Source organism: Juglans regia, chromosome 12, assembly GCF_001411555.2.
Source record: "Juglans regia cultivar Chandler chromosome 12, Walnut 2.0, whole genome shotgun sequence".
Taxonomy (NCBI): domain Eukaryota; kingdom Viridiplantae; phylum Streptophyta; class Magnoliopsida; order Fagales; family Juglandaceae; genus Juglans; species Juglans regia.
The window spans coordinates 7,538,113-7,557,874 of NC_049912.1; the positions used below are offsets into that span (position 1 = coordinate 7,538,113).

General features: G+C 34.3%; 1 protein-coding gene and 1 non-coding gene across 2 annotated transcripts; one reads left to right on the plus strand and one right to left on the minus strand.

The window, feature by feature from the left end:
- The first annotated feature begins 398 nt into the window (after window positions 1-398).
- On the plus strand, window positions 399-1,235 carry LOC109010398 (neurofilament medium polypeptide-like). The gene has a single exon (XM_018991231.1). It carries the CDS (start codon window positions 399-401, stop codon window positions 1,233-1,235), a length of 837 nt encoding a protein of 278 aa, XP_018846776.1.
- A 939-nt stretch (window positions 1,236-2,174) lies between these two features.
- On the minus strand, window positions 2,175-2,294 carry LOC118344096. The gene has a single exon (XR_004797862.1). It is a non-coding gene; the product is annotated as a U5 spliceosomal RNA (small nuclear RNA).
- Between the last annotated feature and the right edge of the window lie 17,468 nt (window positions 2,295-19,762).

The window sequence follows — 19,762 nt, forward strand, 5'->3', positions numbered from 1 at the left end:
TGACTGCAAGTACTGTATTTTAATTTTTTTTAAATATTTAGAAAACATTACTACTAATGAATTTGTATAAGTTTTTTAAATATTTAAAAAAATTTCTACTAATGAATTTATATAATTAAAAAAGAAATTAATATATTTACAAAATAATCTTTTGTTTTTCTTTTCTTAAAAAAGAAGAGGAATGAACTAGCCGGCGGCCCATTGGTATCCCCCTTTAGAATTAAGAGGACATCTGTACATCAATTAATAAAGATACCATAATGAGCAAAGCTCTACCATGCCTTGAATTATAAATAACAGCACTTGCGAGCTGCCATCTATCTCAGTGCCCATTCCAAGGTTTCAGCTTGTTTCGTTGTTCTTCTCTTTGACTCAGTTCTGCACAAATCATCTTAATAATGGAGACCCAGGCCTCCCGCCCTCGTCCTTTGTTCCGTTTGCCTACAATATTTGCTCGCCCAACCGCCCCAGTTGATCCAATCCCGAACCCTGCCCCTGCTCTGGAGCCACGCCCACCTATGCTTAGGCCTGCATCAATAAGGCCACTGGCTGGGACGTTTCAACAACCTCGATCTCAAGAACCCACCCCACGACCATCTGCGGTTGTTAGTCCAGCAGCCAGAGGTACTGCCCCACTTACACCAGAACCTCCGAAAACCATTGAGCCTATTGTTCAAACCTTACCTCAATCCCCTAAGCCCAAGCCTACGACTCCACCACCATCTGCTTTGACCATTTTGTCTTCCCAATTGCAGTCGCAGTGTCAGCTTGAGCAGAAGATCCAAATGGAGGTCCAGCAGAAAGATGTGGTGGTTCAGATCAAGACCATTGGAAAGGAAGAAGTTTCAAAAGAAAATGAAACCAAGGAGACGGTGAAAAGTAGTTGCAAAAATATTTTGAATTTAGAGGAAGTGGGTATGAGGGTTATAACAATTGCTGGAGAAAACAAAGGCGCCTTCATGAAACTAATCCAGTCCTCAAAGAAACATGAAGTTGTTCACAAGAATGAAAATCCCAAAACAAAAAGCCATGGCAATGACTGGGAAAGCACTAGTAGCGATAAGGCCGTGGGGAATCTGAAGAAGAATAAAAGTCATGAAGGAAAAGTGACAAGTTCAATGCCCAAGAGGGCATTCGTGAACAGCAATGTTCAGTGCGTTAACAACTCCATCCTCTACAATTGTTCATGCACTCACCATGATCCTGGGGTGCACCTTGCTCTCTCTAGAAACTAAGAAGCCCAACGCGCGCCGAGTTCCATGTCAAGGATCAGAAGTAGAGAGATCAGACTTATTAGAGAGGTTACGCAGTACTGTTTGTGATTAGGCTAAGGTTTGTAAGAGAATAAGCTAAGGGTCGGTGATAAGAGTGTTGGTAATTAAATAAGGCATGCATGGGTTATAGTAAATTGTACGTAGTTTAAGATTGTCGATATATATCCTCTCTCATAAATATTATAGCAAGAGTACTTTTTTAGCGGGAGAGCACAACTAATAATCAATTGCCTATATAATGTCATTCATGGCATGCACTGACAGCCAGAATTTATTCTACTGATTGGGATTGCTCATCTCTTTTGAGGGCAGTGTTGTCCTGCTGGCCGGTCTCTTTATATTGTCGGTATTAGAATTATGTTGCCATATATGAAAGGATCTTCATTCGGTGTCTAGTTATATGACATTTTTGTACATCACATAATATTTATGGCTAAACAAATGAATTTATTGGACAACATTTAATGTTCATTAATAAATATGGTTCAACTCACATTACGTGTTTATTTCTTCCTCACTCGATCTAGGCCCAAAAGTTTCAGAAAGAATTTTAGGGGATAGAAATTCATGTTCGGATAACCAAAAATATTATGAGATTTCTAATCTCATCCAATTCTCAAATTTAAAAAAAAAAATTAAAAAATTCATTCTCAAATCATATTTATATATAAAGAAATATGTTTTAGCCCTGCGACTGGTTGTGGTTCTTGGCTGCCACCATAGGGGCAGAATCTCGGTAGTTGGTGGCTAGACACTCTTGCTGTGATGGGCGGCCCAATCTAGAGAGCCCAGTCGAAGTCAAGAGTCCTGCCACCCGTGCAGGTGGCCAGACTCTCGATGGTCTTGGGAGGCACAATGCTTCTCCATTAAGATTTTTTTTTTTTTTTTTTTTTATTGGAGACCCCTCCAAAGAGAGGAACTCCTTTAAAAAAATTGGCGTATGCCGCTATTTGCGGCGCGCACACGGTATTCTTTAGTAAAAGGCGAAAGAATAGTTCGCTTTGTGCGCACCGCGCGGCTGCGTCATTAAGATTGATATAGTTATATATATATATATATATATTGTTTGCTAGCTTTATATCTTAATCAGTTGTTATATACATAGTTTTCTGCGCTTCTAATTTCCTATTGGAATATTTATTTGCTTATAATTTACGTTAGAATTTGACAAGATCCGGTTAAGTCCTAGCCAAGCGTCCAATCATGCTTTGGGCTTACTGCATAGTTTCAAAGCAGTTTCTGTAAAATCACAAGTTCAGCTCTGAAATCAACTCGATCAACATAGATGGGCCTATGTTTGGAGATCTTCAAAAAGTCGGGATAGGTGTAATTCTTAGAGATGCATCTGGAAATGTGGTAATGGTTGCTAGTAAAATTGAAAGTGAAGTTGAAGATCCAAAGGCTATTCAACTGTTGGCAGTTTTCAGGGGGCTTCAATTGTCTTCCTCTATGGGTATCTCGAATCTACAAGTTGAAAGTGATTGCTTGTTGCTAGTGCAATCCTTACAGCAAAATGATATGGGAGACTCCATCCATGGGATTCTGTTTTCAGAAGTATAGAGGTTGAAATGTTGTATTGGAAGTTGTTCTTTTAATCACGTGTATAAGGTGGGGAATATGGCAGCTCATCATCTTGCTAGGAATGCTTGGAGGGTTGACAGTATTGAGATGTGATGGGGTTGTGCTCTAGACTTTATTTCTCAATTCACTTGGCTTGATAAATTTGTGTAATTGTTAATCTCAAATGAAGATGGTTGTTTTATAAAAAATAATAATAATAATAATAAGTTATATGAAATTTAAGAAAATTCTGTATTTTTTTTTTTTATAATCGAAGATTTCATTGAATCACCAAACAATTGTCCTTAAAAAATATTGCTTCTATCAAGCCTAACAACTTGAGATACAAAAGGACACCCCTACCACTAGGGCTGTAATCGAGTCGAGCCAAGTTGGTCTATGGCTTGCCGAGGTAGGCTCGACTCAAAATACTTGAGCTCGAGATTTTTTTATATTCTTTGTTTAAGCTCGACTCGATAAGCTAAATTTTCAACTTGAGTTCATCCCACAAATGAGTTCGAGCCGAGCCGAGCTCGAATTATTTATTTTTTAATTTTTTGAATAAGATTTAATAATTAATAAATTCAAAAAATTCAAAAAAATTCAAAAATCTAATATTGAATTTATACAATTAACAAGTAGAACATCTATTGAATTATAAAATTTTAAAAAATTTATAAATAATTAATATCTAACTAGTTGATATTTATCAAAAATAATAATATATTATATACCTACATATATTATTAATAAATACACTTAATATGATAGCATATATCTATTTCATATATGGTTCCCACATACTAGTATATGAAATCATTAAATTTTATCGACCAATTATTATACAAATTATAAAATATACTTATGAAGTATATTAACTATATATATAGACATAATTAATTAGATTACATATTATATATTTAACTATAAAAGTGGTATGCTTTTGTTATTAGTTAATACATATATATGTATATGTATATGTATATGTATATGTATATATACATAAGTGTATATATATGTATTTATCAATATATGAATGTGTTTTAATCGAGTCGAGCTAACAAGTCGATCCGAGCATAAACAAGCGGGCTTTAACAAGGCTTAGCAGAGTCAAGTCGAGTTTTGTTGGGTATGTGTCATTTACAATTCGAGTGGGTATCTACTTTCACAAACGAGCATTTTTTTTCACGAGTCAAGTTCGATTCGAGTTTAACCGAGCGAGTACTGAGTGGGATATCGAATAAACTGATTCATTTATAGCCCTACCTCCAACCACATTTCAATATCATCAACCCCCTATGCATATCTTGCCAGTAGATGAGCTACTGAGTTGCCCAATCTATTAACATAATAAATTTGAACATCACTGAAACCCCACATTAGCCTTATGATATCTCTAAGCAAATAATCAGAGTTTGTTAAAGAATTTGAACCATCCTACAAAGCATTACCAGAGTCAAACAATCTGTCTCAAGCAGTAAATTCGACACCCCCCACTGAGCACACAACTGTAGACCTCTCAACATGGCAATCGCTTCAATAAACTTTGAAGAGAGAATTTCCCTTTCCACTTACTGCATGCCACAACCACATTACCTTTGTCATCTCTGAGAAGCACACCAATACCAGCTTTCTGTTGATAAAGAAAAGTAACACTATCAACATTCATCTTTAAATACCCAACTGGAGGAGGAGCCCAACAAACAACCCTTTTAATATCTTGGAGCCCAACTTTTTTGAATTGTCGTTAAAGTAATAAATTTTTGGCAGCTATTTATCAGGAAGAGGTAAATGAGAAGGTAAGTTAAAAAGTTCAAACAGATTTAGAAAAGGTCATAAATTTATAAAAGTTAAATAAAACATAATAAAAGTAGAAAAGAAACATTGAGTTTATATACAAGCCAGTGTTGTATTTAGGCATATATTTACAATATTGAAAGTTTCACAAGAAAATATTTGGAACGTTTAAGTTGTTGCTTTAGTTACAGGACTGATAGAGAGGATGTTGAGCTTGTTTTGAGGCATTTGTCCATGTTGATTTATTTTGCCTAAATAGATAATCCATTCTCTCTTGGAAACTTTACTTGAAATGTCTTCTAAATATAGTAGATGCTCCTGTAATGATGATAAGATCATGTAAAAAAGTAATGTATCAAATTTTTTAATGAGATTTATGAATGTACATTTTACCTTGCCTATGTGTTCTAGGAGATCAACGGCAGTACAATCCATTATTTCTTCTACTATTGATCCAAAAACAACTGCTATACATACACTACTATCATCTACTTCCATATAGGCTCGAAAACTACAAATAATGAAACAATTATTATTGGTTAATACTAATAGTTATTAATTATATTTGAAATATGATGTGAAAATTTAGAATTTAAAATTATGAAATAAAATATTTACTGTGCTTGGGAGATATTCATGTTCTTGCAATTATAGCACAGGAATTTCTCATTATATTCATATCCAGTTTCTTTATTGCAATTTGCACAAAAAATCTTCCTCTAACCCAAAATCTTGATTTTTGTAAGACATTAATATATAATATGACAATTAAGAATAAGGGTGTTCATCCGGGTTCCAGACCGGGTATCCGGATATACCCGGCCCGGAACCTGGGTATCAAACCCGGGTCGGGTTTCGGCCCGGATATACCCGGGTTATCACCCGGGCCGGAACCCGGATGATCCGGGTTTTTACAACCCGGCAATCCGGGTTCCGGATTTCAACCCGGATGCTAAAAAGCTTCTTTTTTTTATTTATTATTATCTAAAAGCCTATATTCTAGTACAATTGTTCTAAGAAAAAATGTTCACAAACATATTTTTATATTTAAAACAATTATTTCCTTTTTAGCTATATGCATCTTAAAATAATTCAATATTTATCATGTAAAATGCATGCAATAATGCAATTCACTACATATTAAATTACATTACATTACAAAATAAAAAATTACAACATATAAAATTAAAAAAATATAAAAATTACATATCAAAAGTGGATTGTAAAATTATATATCAAAATTACATGCAATAACATAAACTTCTTCTGTATTGAGTGAAGGCTTGAAATCTCCTTTCCTAGCAAACATTAAATCCTGCCAAATAAAAAACAAAAAAAAAAAAAAACAGTATATTATTTCAATAAATAATATTAATTGAATTCAAGCAATAAGCAATAAACTTGTATAACTCATGTTGAACTAAATGCAACTTAAATTCATGTTGAAATGATTCCACTGCGTTATTTGTTCATCTGGTTCTGGTGTTGATCATGAAGATTATGATGGTTTCTTAGAATATCTGGATCCAAATAATGATAAGGTCACGCCTGAAAGAGCACCCAAGCATCCCTGTCCAGCATAAACAAAGAGGTATGACTGCATTATTCCAGCCATCCACAACAAATCTAGCAACATCCACATCATCCAGAAAACAACCAATCATATATTATTTGGTATTGAATGATTGGATGAGAAGTAATAAATGATTAATAGTTATCCAATCATTTCGTGCTACATTAAATGATGGTGTAACGATAATGAAAACAAGATGTTGTATAGCCCTTCTCTACTAAGATGATGAAAACAAGATGATGGTGTGGGGTTGGTTGAGTTGGGACCAGATTAATATCATAAAAGTATTGCAAATTGGGGTCAATCGATCCCATCTAGGCATGCATAGCTAGATATCTAGCTAACCACTCCTGATCTCCATCTGTAAGGTCTTGTAATTGCATAAATAATAGGTCGGTTTTATGCCCAATAAAAAGTCTAAAGTTTAAGAGTATTGCTACTTCAAAGTCAATTTTTACAACACATCACTACTTGTTATGAGAATCATTTCAATTATAAAACAAGAACATAATAACACTATCCACCCAACTATAATATGATGAAATCTTTACTTTGAACTTATCTTGTATATATCTCTCTTATAGTTTATCTTATTAATGAAATTTGCTATCGGTTCAAAAGAAAGAAAGAACAAGAATAATCCCAATTCGAATGTAAATGAACAGGTTTGATATGTTCGATCATGCCATAATTCATCAATTAGTTCACGTACATGTCCCCCACATACTTTCACTAACGTTGATTTTGAGTAAATACATACGTCTATAAAAATCTGCACTTTCGACTATCATAAAAAGTCGTGTCAATCGAATACACTCATCCAACTTATTTAACCCAAATTTGGAGTAGAAATTGATGTGTAACATCCTAAACTCTAGAGGTAGATTACCTTAATACCAAATTGATGGTAACTTTTAACTTTTACATGATTTTCTCTCTTACTCTAGATTTGAAAACTCTATAAAATTCAAATGGTATAAAAATAAATCATCACATCTAACTTGCAATGTATAAGCTTGGAAGTATGAGATTTTGTTCTTATATATGAAGTCATATTTATTCTCTTCTTCTAATTCACAAATTCACAAAAATTTTAGCATTACTCCTTTCTGTACAAATATTATTTATTCTATTCTATAAATTTAATCATATATGATACATGAAATGGACTACATAACAATCCACCAGTTATAATTATTTGAGCAAAAAAAATATTTTTCTGTTGATTCAATAATTTTCTCCTTTCTCTCATCAATCCAACATTGGAATCATTTACAAGTTCCAAATCATTAATCTAAAAATCCCACATTTAGCTATTCTATTGTTTTTTTTCCTGATCTTATCAAAATTTATCTAAAAATCCAAATTTTTTTTCCAAACTCTACCCAGAAATACAACTAATTTTTAAAAAATAACCTAGAAAAATCAAATATACCACATCCTAAAAACCATTTCTTCCAAATCATAACAAATCTTCATTATATATATATATATATATATATATATGTTTTCGGATATAACAGATCTAAACAAATCATAAACAGATACTCAAACATTCAAACAGATCTAACCCATAAAAATACTACACAAATATTACTCCATTCAAACATCCACATCAAAATAAACCCAAAAACAACAGCGAGAACAAAAACCCAATCGCAGAAATCAAGCCAAGACCAAAAAAAATAGCAGATCTAGCAAAATAATAGCATATAACAGACCCAAATAAATAAATAAAAACTCCACGTTTAAAAACAAACCCAAAAAAAAACCCTAATCATATCCCACATGCTTACAGATCTAAACACTGTAAAAAAAAAAAAAATCAGATTTGAAAGTGTAAATACGAACCTTCGGTTTGTCAAGAACTAACACAGAGAACATAATTTGATTTTTGTCAAGTAGAAGACGACGGCCACGAGGAACAAATATTCAATCGGCAGGGGAAGAAGACGGAGCCACGACCGATAAGTGAGAAACTCAAAGCAAAGAGAGAAGAGAAGAAGACAACGGAGCCACAAGTGAGAAACAGAAACTCGAAGAGAAGAGAGAGTGAGAGAGAAGGGACGGCGATGAGTCGATGACCTAAGGAAATTGAGAGAGAGAGTGAAAACAGAGTGAAATCGATTAATTTAGTGTATAGAATCGTATAAATGCGGGTTCCGAATTTCCAATCCGGAACCCGCTTTAAACACCCGCATCCGGACCATATAGGTCCGGGTTTTATAATCCGGATTTCGGCCCGGATTTGATCCGGGCCGAAACCCGGAACCAGTATCCGGGTATCCGGGTTCCGGACCGGGCCGGGAAAAAATCCGGCCCGGATGAACAGTCTTAAATAAGAATAGATACTTATGAAATTCAATATTATTTGAATGTAGAGATAAAAGAAATTTCAATATAAAAAATAATTTAGTTTTAAGGAATAAAATTAAACCGTCATTGGTTGTGTGGATTTCAGAATCTCAGTAATATGAGAAACCTTTGTTACCGTTTGGGTAGTATTGCTTGATGTTGATTTTGTTGATGCATCTAAATTGTGGTAATTATTTTATCTAGCTAATAGCGCATCATTTTGTGTGACCCTAAAAAGTTGGGTTAATAATTTTGTTGTATAGATAATTTCCTAAAGATTTTGTTTGGAATCAACAGCAAAAATTTTGGATTCCAAAAAAAAAATAAAAGTGTTATAGGCCGAATTGTTACTATAAATTCATTTGAAGGTGAAATATATTATTTGCAAATATTATTAAATCACATCAAATGACCAACTTCATTTCAAGATTTGAAAACAATTAATGGCGCTGTTGTACCAACATATTATAAGGCAACTAATCTACATGGTTTGTTGAACAATTGGTATTAAAATTGTTTACATATATGTTAATAAATAATAATTTCATCATGGCATAACTTGAAAGACAATTTGATTCATAATTTTGGAAAAAAAATCATCAATTTAATCTATTTAAAAAATTTTCATAAACATCTTTTTAAAGATTAATAAAACAAAATCACTTCTTAATTATAAATTTGAAACTAATTACATGTAAAGTAGTTAGAAGCAAAAGCAATATAATGCCAAATACAAAAATGTAACAAATAAATTAAATAATTACAGAATATAAAAGCGAAGAAAATAACATGCCGCCCAAGATTAATGTTTATTTTTTTTAAAATTTAGTATTTTCATAAAAATCTTATGAACGCTTAATTGTTTTTATGATAATTTATTTATATGGGCCGATTTTTAAAGTAGTATATTTTTGCACAGGAAGCCCAAAATTTAACATCAAAAGCCCCCCCCCCCCCCCCCAAATTTCGCGGACCTGCACCCTATGCGACGCCGTTTGTAGAAGAAACCCTACATATTTATTCTTTGCATCTCCCTCTTTCTCTGTCTCCCTCTCCCCATCTCATCTGCTACCACTTTTAGGATAGGTTTGGAGGATAAGATGAGAATTTTATATTTTATTTTGAAGTTTAAAATAATATGTTTGAATATTCTTATTATTTTGAGATTTAAAAAAAGTGTATTAGGACTTGAAAAAGTCGAATTGTTTATTATATTTTGTATGAGAATTTGAAAAATGTATAATAATGAAATGAGATGAGATGAGAATTTTGTATTTTGTCTTGTGCCCCAAATTTACTCAGTCGTCGCTAGATGTAGCTATGGCCGCACAAACAAAGAAGAACTGCCAACCTCTCCATCAGTCAAGTGCAGTGTCTTCTCTCACATTTTTGCTTTGTCCGTTCTCCAAGAAGAAAAATGGCCACTCCACACCACTAGGAAGCACACACTGACTAAGTGATTTGGTGTACACAAATGCAACCATCGACCACGAAGAACAAACCACATCTCTCCATCTATTTCATCTTTCTGTCTCTGTCTTTATCTCTATCTCTCTCGTATTTCTTTCTTAGAAAATATATTTGTGAATCGTTAGAAATCTAAAGAATTTTTTTTGGTTGCTGTCATATGCATATGAATTGGTGTTTGAATCCTTACAAATTGATCTAATTTGGTTTTTATGTACAAATTCTACAATATTTTCTAATAGTGAAGAGATTTTGTTATTTTCTTTAGATGTACACATATTACATCTTGTTTTTACATTTTATTTCCTTTAGTGTAAATGGGTATGATTTATTTAGTGAAATTATACAAATTTGAAGGGATTTTCTTTAGATCTGCGTTGGTTTCCTCCCTCTCTCTCTATCTGCTTCTTTGTGGGAAATTTCCTTTATCATGAATTCTTACAAATCTGAACATGTTTTGAATTTTTTGTACAAATTCGACTGCAATTTGTGTAATGGTCTGACCATAATTTTTTTGTTCTTTAGATCTACACGTATTAGATCTTGTTTTTACAATTTATTTCCTTTAGTGCAAATAGGTATGATTTATTTATTGAGTTTATAGAAATTTGAATTTTTTTTTTTTTGGATCTGCGTTGCTTTCGTCTCTGTGGGTATGAATTTTTTCCTGAAGTTGAAGAAATTCAAACACAATGTCTCGGTGTGAATTCACTATTCTTGGAACTGGGGTAAAAATGTAAAACCATGAATAAAACAAAAACAAATTGAGGGACAAAAATGATAAACAAACAAAATATATAGGTAAAACCGTAAATGCATAGAATATAGAAAAAGTAGGGATAAAAAGGGAAAACAACTAAAAAAGAAAGGTAAAATTGGAAAAACATTGTGAGACGGAAAAACATTGTTCCTTTTGGGATAGACGGTTTTATATAAAAGAATATATGCTTTATTAAAATATGATGTCGCCGTGTTATTTGTAGATACCTAGGAGGTTCGAGTATAAGCACCTGATCACCTTATTCTTCCTTTTCGTCAATGTTTTGTTAGAATTAACAATAAAAAAAAACCTAATAGGATACTAACTTTTTCTTTATTTATTAATATTTATTCAATACCACTCTTTTAGAACTTTGAAAGGTAAAAACATGTATGGCATGCACTACTGGCAGCCAGAATTTATTCTACTGATTGGGATTGCTCATCTCTTTTGAGGGCAGTGTTGTCCTACTCGATCCATGGCCGGTCTCTTTATAATGTCGGTAAGAGCATCTCCATCCGGATGCCTAAAACACTATTATCTCTAAATTATAGAAAAAATTTTAGGAAAAAACTCAAAAACCCCCTCCCATCCCATTCCCTATTTTAGGATTTTGATTTAGGAAATGAACAGTGGTTCCCTAAATATTCATCCCCTAAATCATTTTTTATTAATATTTTATTTAAATAAATAAAATAAATTCTTTTTTCAATCAACTACATTTTCTCTTATACTCATATTTATTATACTTTTAAATAATATTTTTAAAAATAATTTAAATAATTACTAAAATATAAAAATAATAATTTTAAAAATATTATTAAACCCTTAAAAAAATAATTTAAATTTTTATTTAAAATATTCACTATAATAATAGATCAAAACATAAGAAAAAATATTAAGTAGTGAAGTTTGAAAATGGAAGTGAGAGAAAAAAGTAATAAAGAAATAATAGAAGAATATTATTTTAATAGAATAGAGAAAGGATAGAGAATGGGATGTAGAAGGTTTTTTAAAAATGAGTAAAATTTAGGATAAAATTATAGGGAGTGTCCTTTTTAGCTAAAATTTAGAGAAAAATTTAGGGAATCGGATGGGAATGCTCTAATAGAATTATGTTTGCCATGTTGGAAAGACTCTTCATTTGGTGTCTAGTTATATATATGACATTTTAGTTGGTTTTGACCATCTCTTAGAATTTTTCTAAATTTTAAAATCTAAAGTGGAAGATAGATTAACTTATAAAGTAGATCGATCACATAATATTTATGGCTATACAAGTGAATCTATTAGACAAAATTTAATGTTCATTAAGAAATATGGTGGAACTCATATTATATGTTTATCTCTCCCTCATTCTAGGCCCAAAAGTTCGAGCAAGAATTTTGATATAACATATATATAAATTTGTGTTTTGCAATATAAAATTAATATAATATAAAACGAAGGATATGGATTAATCCTTCGCTAAAATTTTGTTGGAGTATAATTTTGTTTATCCGTAAAACCAGACTAAACCGATTGAAACTGAAAAAATCGAAAGTTCGGTTTCGGTACTGAATCAGTCCGATATCAGTTCTTAAATTTTTAAAACTGGTGTACGTATACTGATTCAATTATAAAAAATGTATTAAACCGAATTAAACCAGACCGGTTACACTCAATTGTTCAACTCCCATCGTCTCCAACTTCGAGAGTTCCTGTTCCTTCTGCCACATTGTCGAGAAGTCCCACCAAAACAACATTGTCGTTTTCTCTAGCACCTAAAGCATATCTATCCTCTTCGATCAGTTCTCGGTAGCAAAATCATCCTGCACTACCCAACATGCAACCACTATGACAATTCAATCCTCTACAATTGTTTTTCAATGCCAGTGCTTGTGTGCGTAGCCTATCCCACCTCTGATCTTTTTTTTTTTCAATGCCCATGAGTGCATTCAAGAAAAAGCAAAGTGCAAAGTATTAACAATTCAATCCTCTACAATTGTTCATGCACTCAACATGATCTAGGGTACGTGCACCTTACTCTCTTTAGGAATCCCTCTATGCAGTTCCACAGCCATAAGAGCAGAACTCCCAAAATCATGGATCGTCATTCAAGCAACATCAAGTTAACAAAATATACATAGGAGGATACCATGCAACATAATCCTCCACACCGATGGATCAGTTGTGTTTTTGAGATGTTTTGGTTGCAAATACTTAACTTGTTGCATGATTTTAGCTTTGTTACGTAAATTTAATTAGTTATTTTGTATAAACCCATGGTCCACCAAGGTGGGAATTAGATTCACTTTGTAACATTGTATAAGGAATACATTACACCTCTCTATCTCATCTTGTGACATAGAAATTCTAAAAATTCTTCAATTCAATTATTGCGTCATTCGCAATCATTATTGCTTTATTGGCAAACTATATACACGTGTTTATGGTTTGGCTAAACTACGCAAGAAAATAAAATGGAGAGGCTAGAGTGTATGCAGAAATAGACAATGTTATAGAGATATAAAAAAGTAGTAATCAATAAGCATTTAATTATAATTGAAAAACAAAACCACCTTCAACATAAATATAACTAAAAACAACATTAGAAATAGAAGCAATATTGTTATCCTGTGGCAAGGTTGTGTATCTCGGTGGCCAACTAAGTAGAAATAGAAAGTGAAATTTTTTCTTATTAAGCTGAGCAAACCAAGTGTGTACTCAAAAAATATCCACATAGAAATCACTTTGTTGTCAAAGTGAGTGCACTCATAAACAAAACATTAATATCCGTACCAATATTATTATAGTATAAAAAATAGAGGCCATAAGTAATGCCCTTGGTGGGGCGCCCATTAGCCAAAGCATAACCACATTGTTAACCCTCGTTGCCGTCAGCATCCCCCTCTACTTCCACTCGAATGTTAGCTCAAGTCTTGTTTCAGGTTCTAGTTTTCTTGTCTTTGTTCTATGATTTCATTAATCCCTTTGCATCTTTTAATCCCTATTTCATCTCAAATGGAGAACCCTCCTATCAACCCTAAATCACCCGAAAACCAAAATGTCTTCGAGAACCATAAGGCTCTGTCTAAGTCTTATGCAACCATTATGGGTGAGTCTAATCGAGTAGAACCCGCCTCAATCCCAATACTTGACATTGCTTTACCATTGAAGCAAGCCCAAATGAAAAATGGTAGACGAGTGATATGCTTCACATCGCTTATGGTTAACTGTCAGAAGCTACACTTCAATATGCATTGGTGGAGAAATTGTCTTGGGTGGTCTGCTGGACGAACTGAGGGGAGGTTGTGGAGGTTGTGTTCCTAGATGTGCGTGAGAGTATCTAGACGTTGGCGGCAGTGGCTATGCCTTTCATGCAGAGGAGGGCCTAACCTATTTATAAACCTAGCCAATTGAGAGCCAAGAGGAAAATCCTAGGATGAGAAACGTGAATGTGGAGGAAACGGATGAAGCCCATGAATGCATAGATAGACGGACAAAAACTAAACCGTAAGAGAAATCTACCAAGGTGAGGAGTCTAGTTGATGGAGGGCTATTGCGGCAATCATCAAAGTTCTCGTATGTGTATAAAAAAAAAAACATGGTGGAAAATCCTAGAGAAAAATAAAGGAAGAAATGTGCATGTGCATGTGAGTGGATTGTTTGAAATTGATAGAAGAAAATCCGATAGGGAGGATTTTTATTATGAAGAGGATTCATGAGTTTGGAGGGATAATAATAATAATAATAATAATAATAATAATAGTAATAATGAAGCCTAAAATAATCTATCCGATAAATTTTCTAATGGGCTTTAACTCATTTATTGAGCTTAATAAAATTATTTGACTTTTATCCCAAAAAATAAATATAGGATCTAGTCATTACAATCTCCCCTCCTTATAAAGATTCCATCCTCGAAATTTGCTAGACCTAAAAAAAAAACAGCGTACTTATTCACCACTTTCTTTTGCTGTCTTTTATTCTAAATCCTTGATCATTTAATCGAACCTACTAATCCCTGACTTTTAAATCCTTCGATATTTATTCTTACACCTCGCTAATTCTCCAAAATTGTAAGCCTCGACAATGAATACAATTACAAGCCTAAAAATAATAATTTCGCAAAAAGTATTTAAAATTCTCTACATGCAATAATAATCTCAAATAAATCATAACCTGAGACTCTCCAAAGTTCAGATCCTAACTCCTATAATTCATGCTAAGATAGAATTTCGTTACCTATAGCACCTATAATATTTCCAATAGTCATCATGAATACCACAACTTACATAGCTAATATTCCAACAATAATCAATATTTCTAATTGAGGAAATTAGTTACCTGTGTTCTCATTGGCGGGCACATTGGTGTCACGCAAGTGTACCAAGGAGAAAACTCGAGCTGGTGCCATATTCTTCTATCCATATCTTGTAGCTTGAGTAGTAGCTATGTTCTTCCCCAGACAGTCTCAAAGATGGTGTCCTTCCTTTCCACACTTGAAACATGCTCTAGTTCCCATCAAACATTTTCCTGCATGCCTCTTACTACACTTCCCACACATGGGGAGCCATCTTGTCTCACCTTGTTGTGGTTGTTGTGCATTATCCTGAGAAGGCCTCTTATCCCTATGTGATGCTGGTTGGAGTTGTTGCTGTTGCTGTCGCTTCCTTTGATTATTGTAATCGATACTTTCTTGAATGTCTTCTTCAGCAATGGTAGCATGGGTGACCAGTTCCGTGAAATTTCGAAACCTGAGAGTACATACACGCTCCCTAATCCTGCGATTCATACCGCGCTCAAACTTTTTAGCTTTCTTTTCCTCATCTAGAATTAAGTAACTGGCAAAACGGAAAAGCTCCATGAATGTCGTAGCATATTGTGCAACCGTCATTGATCCTTGAGTAAGGTCCATAAATTGGTGAGCTCTCGACTCCTGAAGAGTTCGTGAGAAAAAGTGATCTAGAAAGATTCTGTTGAAATGCTCCCAAGAAATGGGGATTGCTTCCCCTAATTCCTATTGAACCAAAGCCCGAGTCGACTTCCACCATTTGTTTGCCATGTCAGTCAAATGGTAAGTGGCATATTTCACCTTCTGATCATCCGTGCAGTAGAGCACTTTGAAAATCTGCTCCATACGTTCAATACAGCTTTCCGCATCTAAGGAATTCAATCTGCCATTGAAAGTAGGTGGGTGCTGGTGGGAGAACTATTCTAATGTGCATCCTACTTGTGTGGTTCTACCTACCACCATATCACCATTGACCATCCTTTGAAAGAAACGTGTCGCTGCAGCAGTGAGTACTTCTAAATTATCATCTTGTACGGTATTGTTCTCAGGGGGGTACGCGTGGTCTTCTTCCACGAGGTGCCATTCTAACATGCATGTTTTAACAATGTCAATCAAAATGCATTCAACTACTAAAAGAAAATTTATAACATACTTACTGCAGAGCAAAACTTGCCTTGGGAGACCTTGGCCTAGACATTTCTTTCCTTCATTTTCTATTTTCCAAAAATTCCTCTTTTTTTTTTTTTTTTTTTTTAAATTCAATGCAAAAGTTTTTCTCACTCTAGTTTGAAAAGTCTACAGAATCTTTCGACCTGGGCTCTGATACCAACTGTAACACCTCGTTCCCGAAAAGACATTTTAAAAATTTCGAGGAGCCAGTGTGCTACTACTAAACTTAAACTTAAAACTTTTTCTTTTTCTTTTTAACAATGCCCCAGATGTGAAAGATTTCCATAAAATAACAAATTTCAATAAATACTGAAAATCCAAAATAAAGTCTGCGGAAGCACTTATGAAAAATACGGAAGTCTCATGTGTTTATCAAAATAATTTATTTAAACTTTAAACCATAAAAATAATTATAGCATAATCTGTCTAGGCCTTTGCCTCGCCTCCCTGGATCAAGTCTTGTCTTGCAGTCTCATCTTCATAAATGTCATCACCTGGGGTGGTTTAAAAACAAAAAAACAAACTAAAATGAGCCGAATACTCAATAAGCAATATATCATACAGCAAACATACTAAACATAACGTTTTTTGAAAAGCGTGCATATTTATAAATACATGCATAAATAACATGAACATGAACATTAACTTATCTTTCACTTATCATAGGCCGTTACCCACTGTTGACCCCTGTGACTTAAGGTTAACGAATCTAAATAGATTCCGATTCTGCCTGTGGCTGCGGGTTGTGGAATCCATACATAAGGAAGACATACTGGGTGCACTACCAGCATGCACGACTTGGCAATGCAATATGCCCATAACATAGGTACCGTTTTCATATCATAACATAGGCCGTTACATATCTTATCATAATCATACTTGCATACTGGTCATTTCATAGATTTCAACAAAAATCACATACATACTTGTTATATCGTATCATAGATTTCAAATGAAATCGCATTCTTTCATAATATCATGATACATGTTTCCTCACATAAATTCATGATTTTTCATAGAAAATTTTATGAAATAACTCTCACATAAAATCATGCATTTAATAAATAACTTTATGAATAATCTTTCACATAAAATCATGCATTTAATAAATAATTTTATGAAATATCTCTGACATAAAATCATGACTTTTCATAATTTTATCATGTCTTGGGTACGTAAAAATGGGCTTCCAATAAAGGGCATACATGCATAATATCTTTTATAAAAAGACAAACAGCTCACTGTACATACGTGTAAGGATATGATCATGCTACTTACCTCGTAGCGCTTAATCCAATATTTCTAGGGCGCGATTGATTACCTATAAGATACATGTAACTAGCGTAAATTTCTAACTTAACATGTATTTCATGATCAAAACCTGAATTTTCAATTTAACCTATTGTAACACCCCGTTCCCGAAAAGACATTTTAGAATTTTCGAGGAGCCAGTGTGCTACTACTAAACTTAAATATAAAAAGCTTTTCCTTTTTAACAACGCGCCAGATACGAAAGAATTCCATAAAATAACAAATTTCAATAAATACTGAAAATTCAAAATAAAGTCTGCGGAAGCATTTTAAAAAAAATACAGAAGTCTTATGTGCTTATCAAAATAATTTATTTAAACCATAGAAATAATCATAGCAAAATCTATCTAGGTCTCAGCCTTGTCTCCCGGAGTCAAGTCCTGTCCTGCAGTCTCATCTTCATAAATGTCATCACCTGGGGGTTTTAAAAACATGAAAACAAACTAAAATGAGTCGAATACTCAATAAGCAACACATCATACAGTAAACATAAATAAACATAAGGTGTCTTGGAAAGCGTGCGTATTCAAAAATACATGCATAAATAACATGAGCATGAACATTAACTTATCTTTCACTTATCATAGGCCGTTACCCACTGTTGACCCCCGTGAGTTAGGGTTAGCGAATCTAAAAAGATTCCGATTCCGCCCGTGGCCGCGGGTTGTGGAATCCATACATAAGGAAGACAATACTGGGTGCACTACCAGCATGCACGACCTGGCAATGCAATATGCCCATAACATAGGTACCGTTTTCATATCATAACATAGGCCGTTACATATTTTATCAAATCATACTTGCATCCTTGTCATTTCATAGATTTCAAAGAAATCACATACATACTTGTTATATCGCATCATATATTTCAAACAAAATCGCATTCTTTCATAAACGTCATGATACATGTTTCATCGTATAAAATCATGATTTTTCATAAATATTTTATGAAATAACTCTCTCATAAAATCATGCATTTCCCAAATAATTTTATGAATAATCTTTCACATAAAATCATGCATTTTATAAATAATTTTATGAATAATCTTCCACAAATAATCTTTCACATAAAATCATGCATTTAATAAATAATTTCATCATGTTTTGGGTACGTAAAAAGGGGCTTCCAATAAAGGGCATACATGCATAATATCTTTTATAAAAAGACAAACAGCTCACTGTACATAAGCGTAAGGATATGATCATGCTACTTACCTTGCAACGCTAAACCACTATTTTCGGCACGAAATCGGTCGCCTATAAAAATAAACACGTAATTTACATAAATTTCTAATTAAACAAGTGATTCTAATTAAAAACCTAACTACCAAAATAGTCTATATTTTCTAAACCTAAACACTTCCCGACACTAAAATAGTCTTACCCGTAAGTCTTAAATAAGCAAGGATATTTTTGAAAAAATAACATACTGTACAAGGGCATTTTGGGAAAATACAATAGAGGGGCATTTTTGGAATATAACTAACCTAAGGAAAAAGAAAGATTTACGGGTTGCATGATCCGGTTTACGCGTGAAAGGAAAATGCATGCAATCGGGTAAGGTGCGAGGCTCACCGAGAGAGGAAGCTGATGCGCGGCGGCTCTGGGTGGCTGGGGAAGGACCGGAGACGGGACTGGGTTCTCTGGGCAGTGGTGGTATGACGCCGAGAGGAGGAGAGTGGGAGTTGACGCCGAGAGGAAGAGAGCGGGAGCTCGAACAAGCCGCAAACAAACCGAGAGAAAGAGGGGGACGACGACGGTCGTGGCTTACCGGGACGGAGTGGGCTCGACGGAGTTAGGCTGGTCGGTACTTTCTGTGCCGTGGGAGAGGTGGTTCGGTGTCTCTTACGGTGGCTACTGTGGAGAAGGTGACAGCATGCTCTGTTTCGGACGTGCAAAAACAGTGGTGCGTCCGTGGCTGCTACGGCGTGCCTTGGCGGCTGAGGGTGGTCCGAAATATTCTATGGTGGTCAGTGGTGGCGTAGGCGAGTTCTGTGGCTGAGGGTGGCTGGCTGTGGCTCACGGTCGGAGAGCTCAGTGCTCTGTTTTTGAGGGCTAAAACAGGGGAGGATGCAGCGGGTTTAAGGCTTTTTCAAGGGCGGGCCATGCGGTGGTTCAGTGCGTGCAGTGGCGCAAGTGAAGGCTTGGCTGCGGCAAGGTGGTGCTGCGGTTTGAGGGAGGAGGTTTTGTGGCAAGTGCTCTGTGTGCGTGAGTGTATA

What these genes read in the sequence shown, in the direction of transcription:
- LOC109010398 (XM_018991231.1), top strand. Translation starts at nt 399, where the DNA reads ATGGAGACCCAGGCCTCCCGCCCTCGTCCTTTGTTCCGTTTGCCTACA.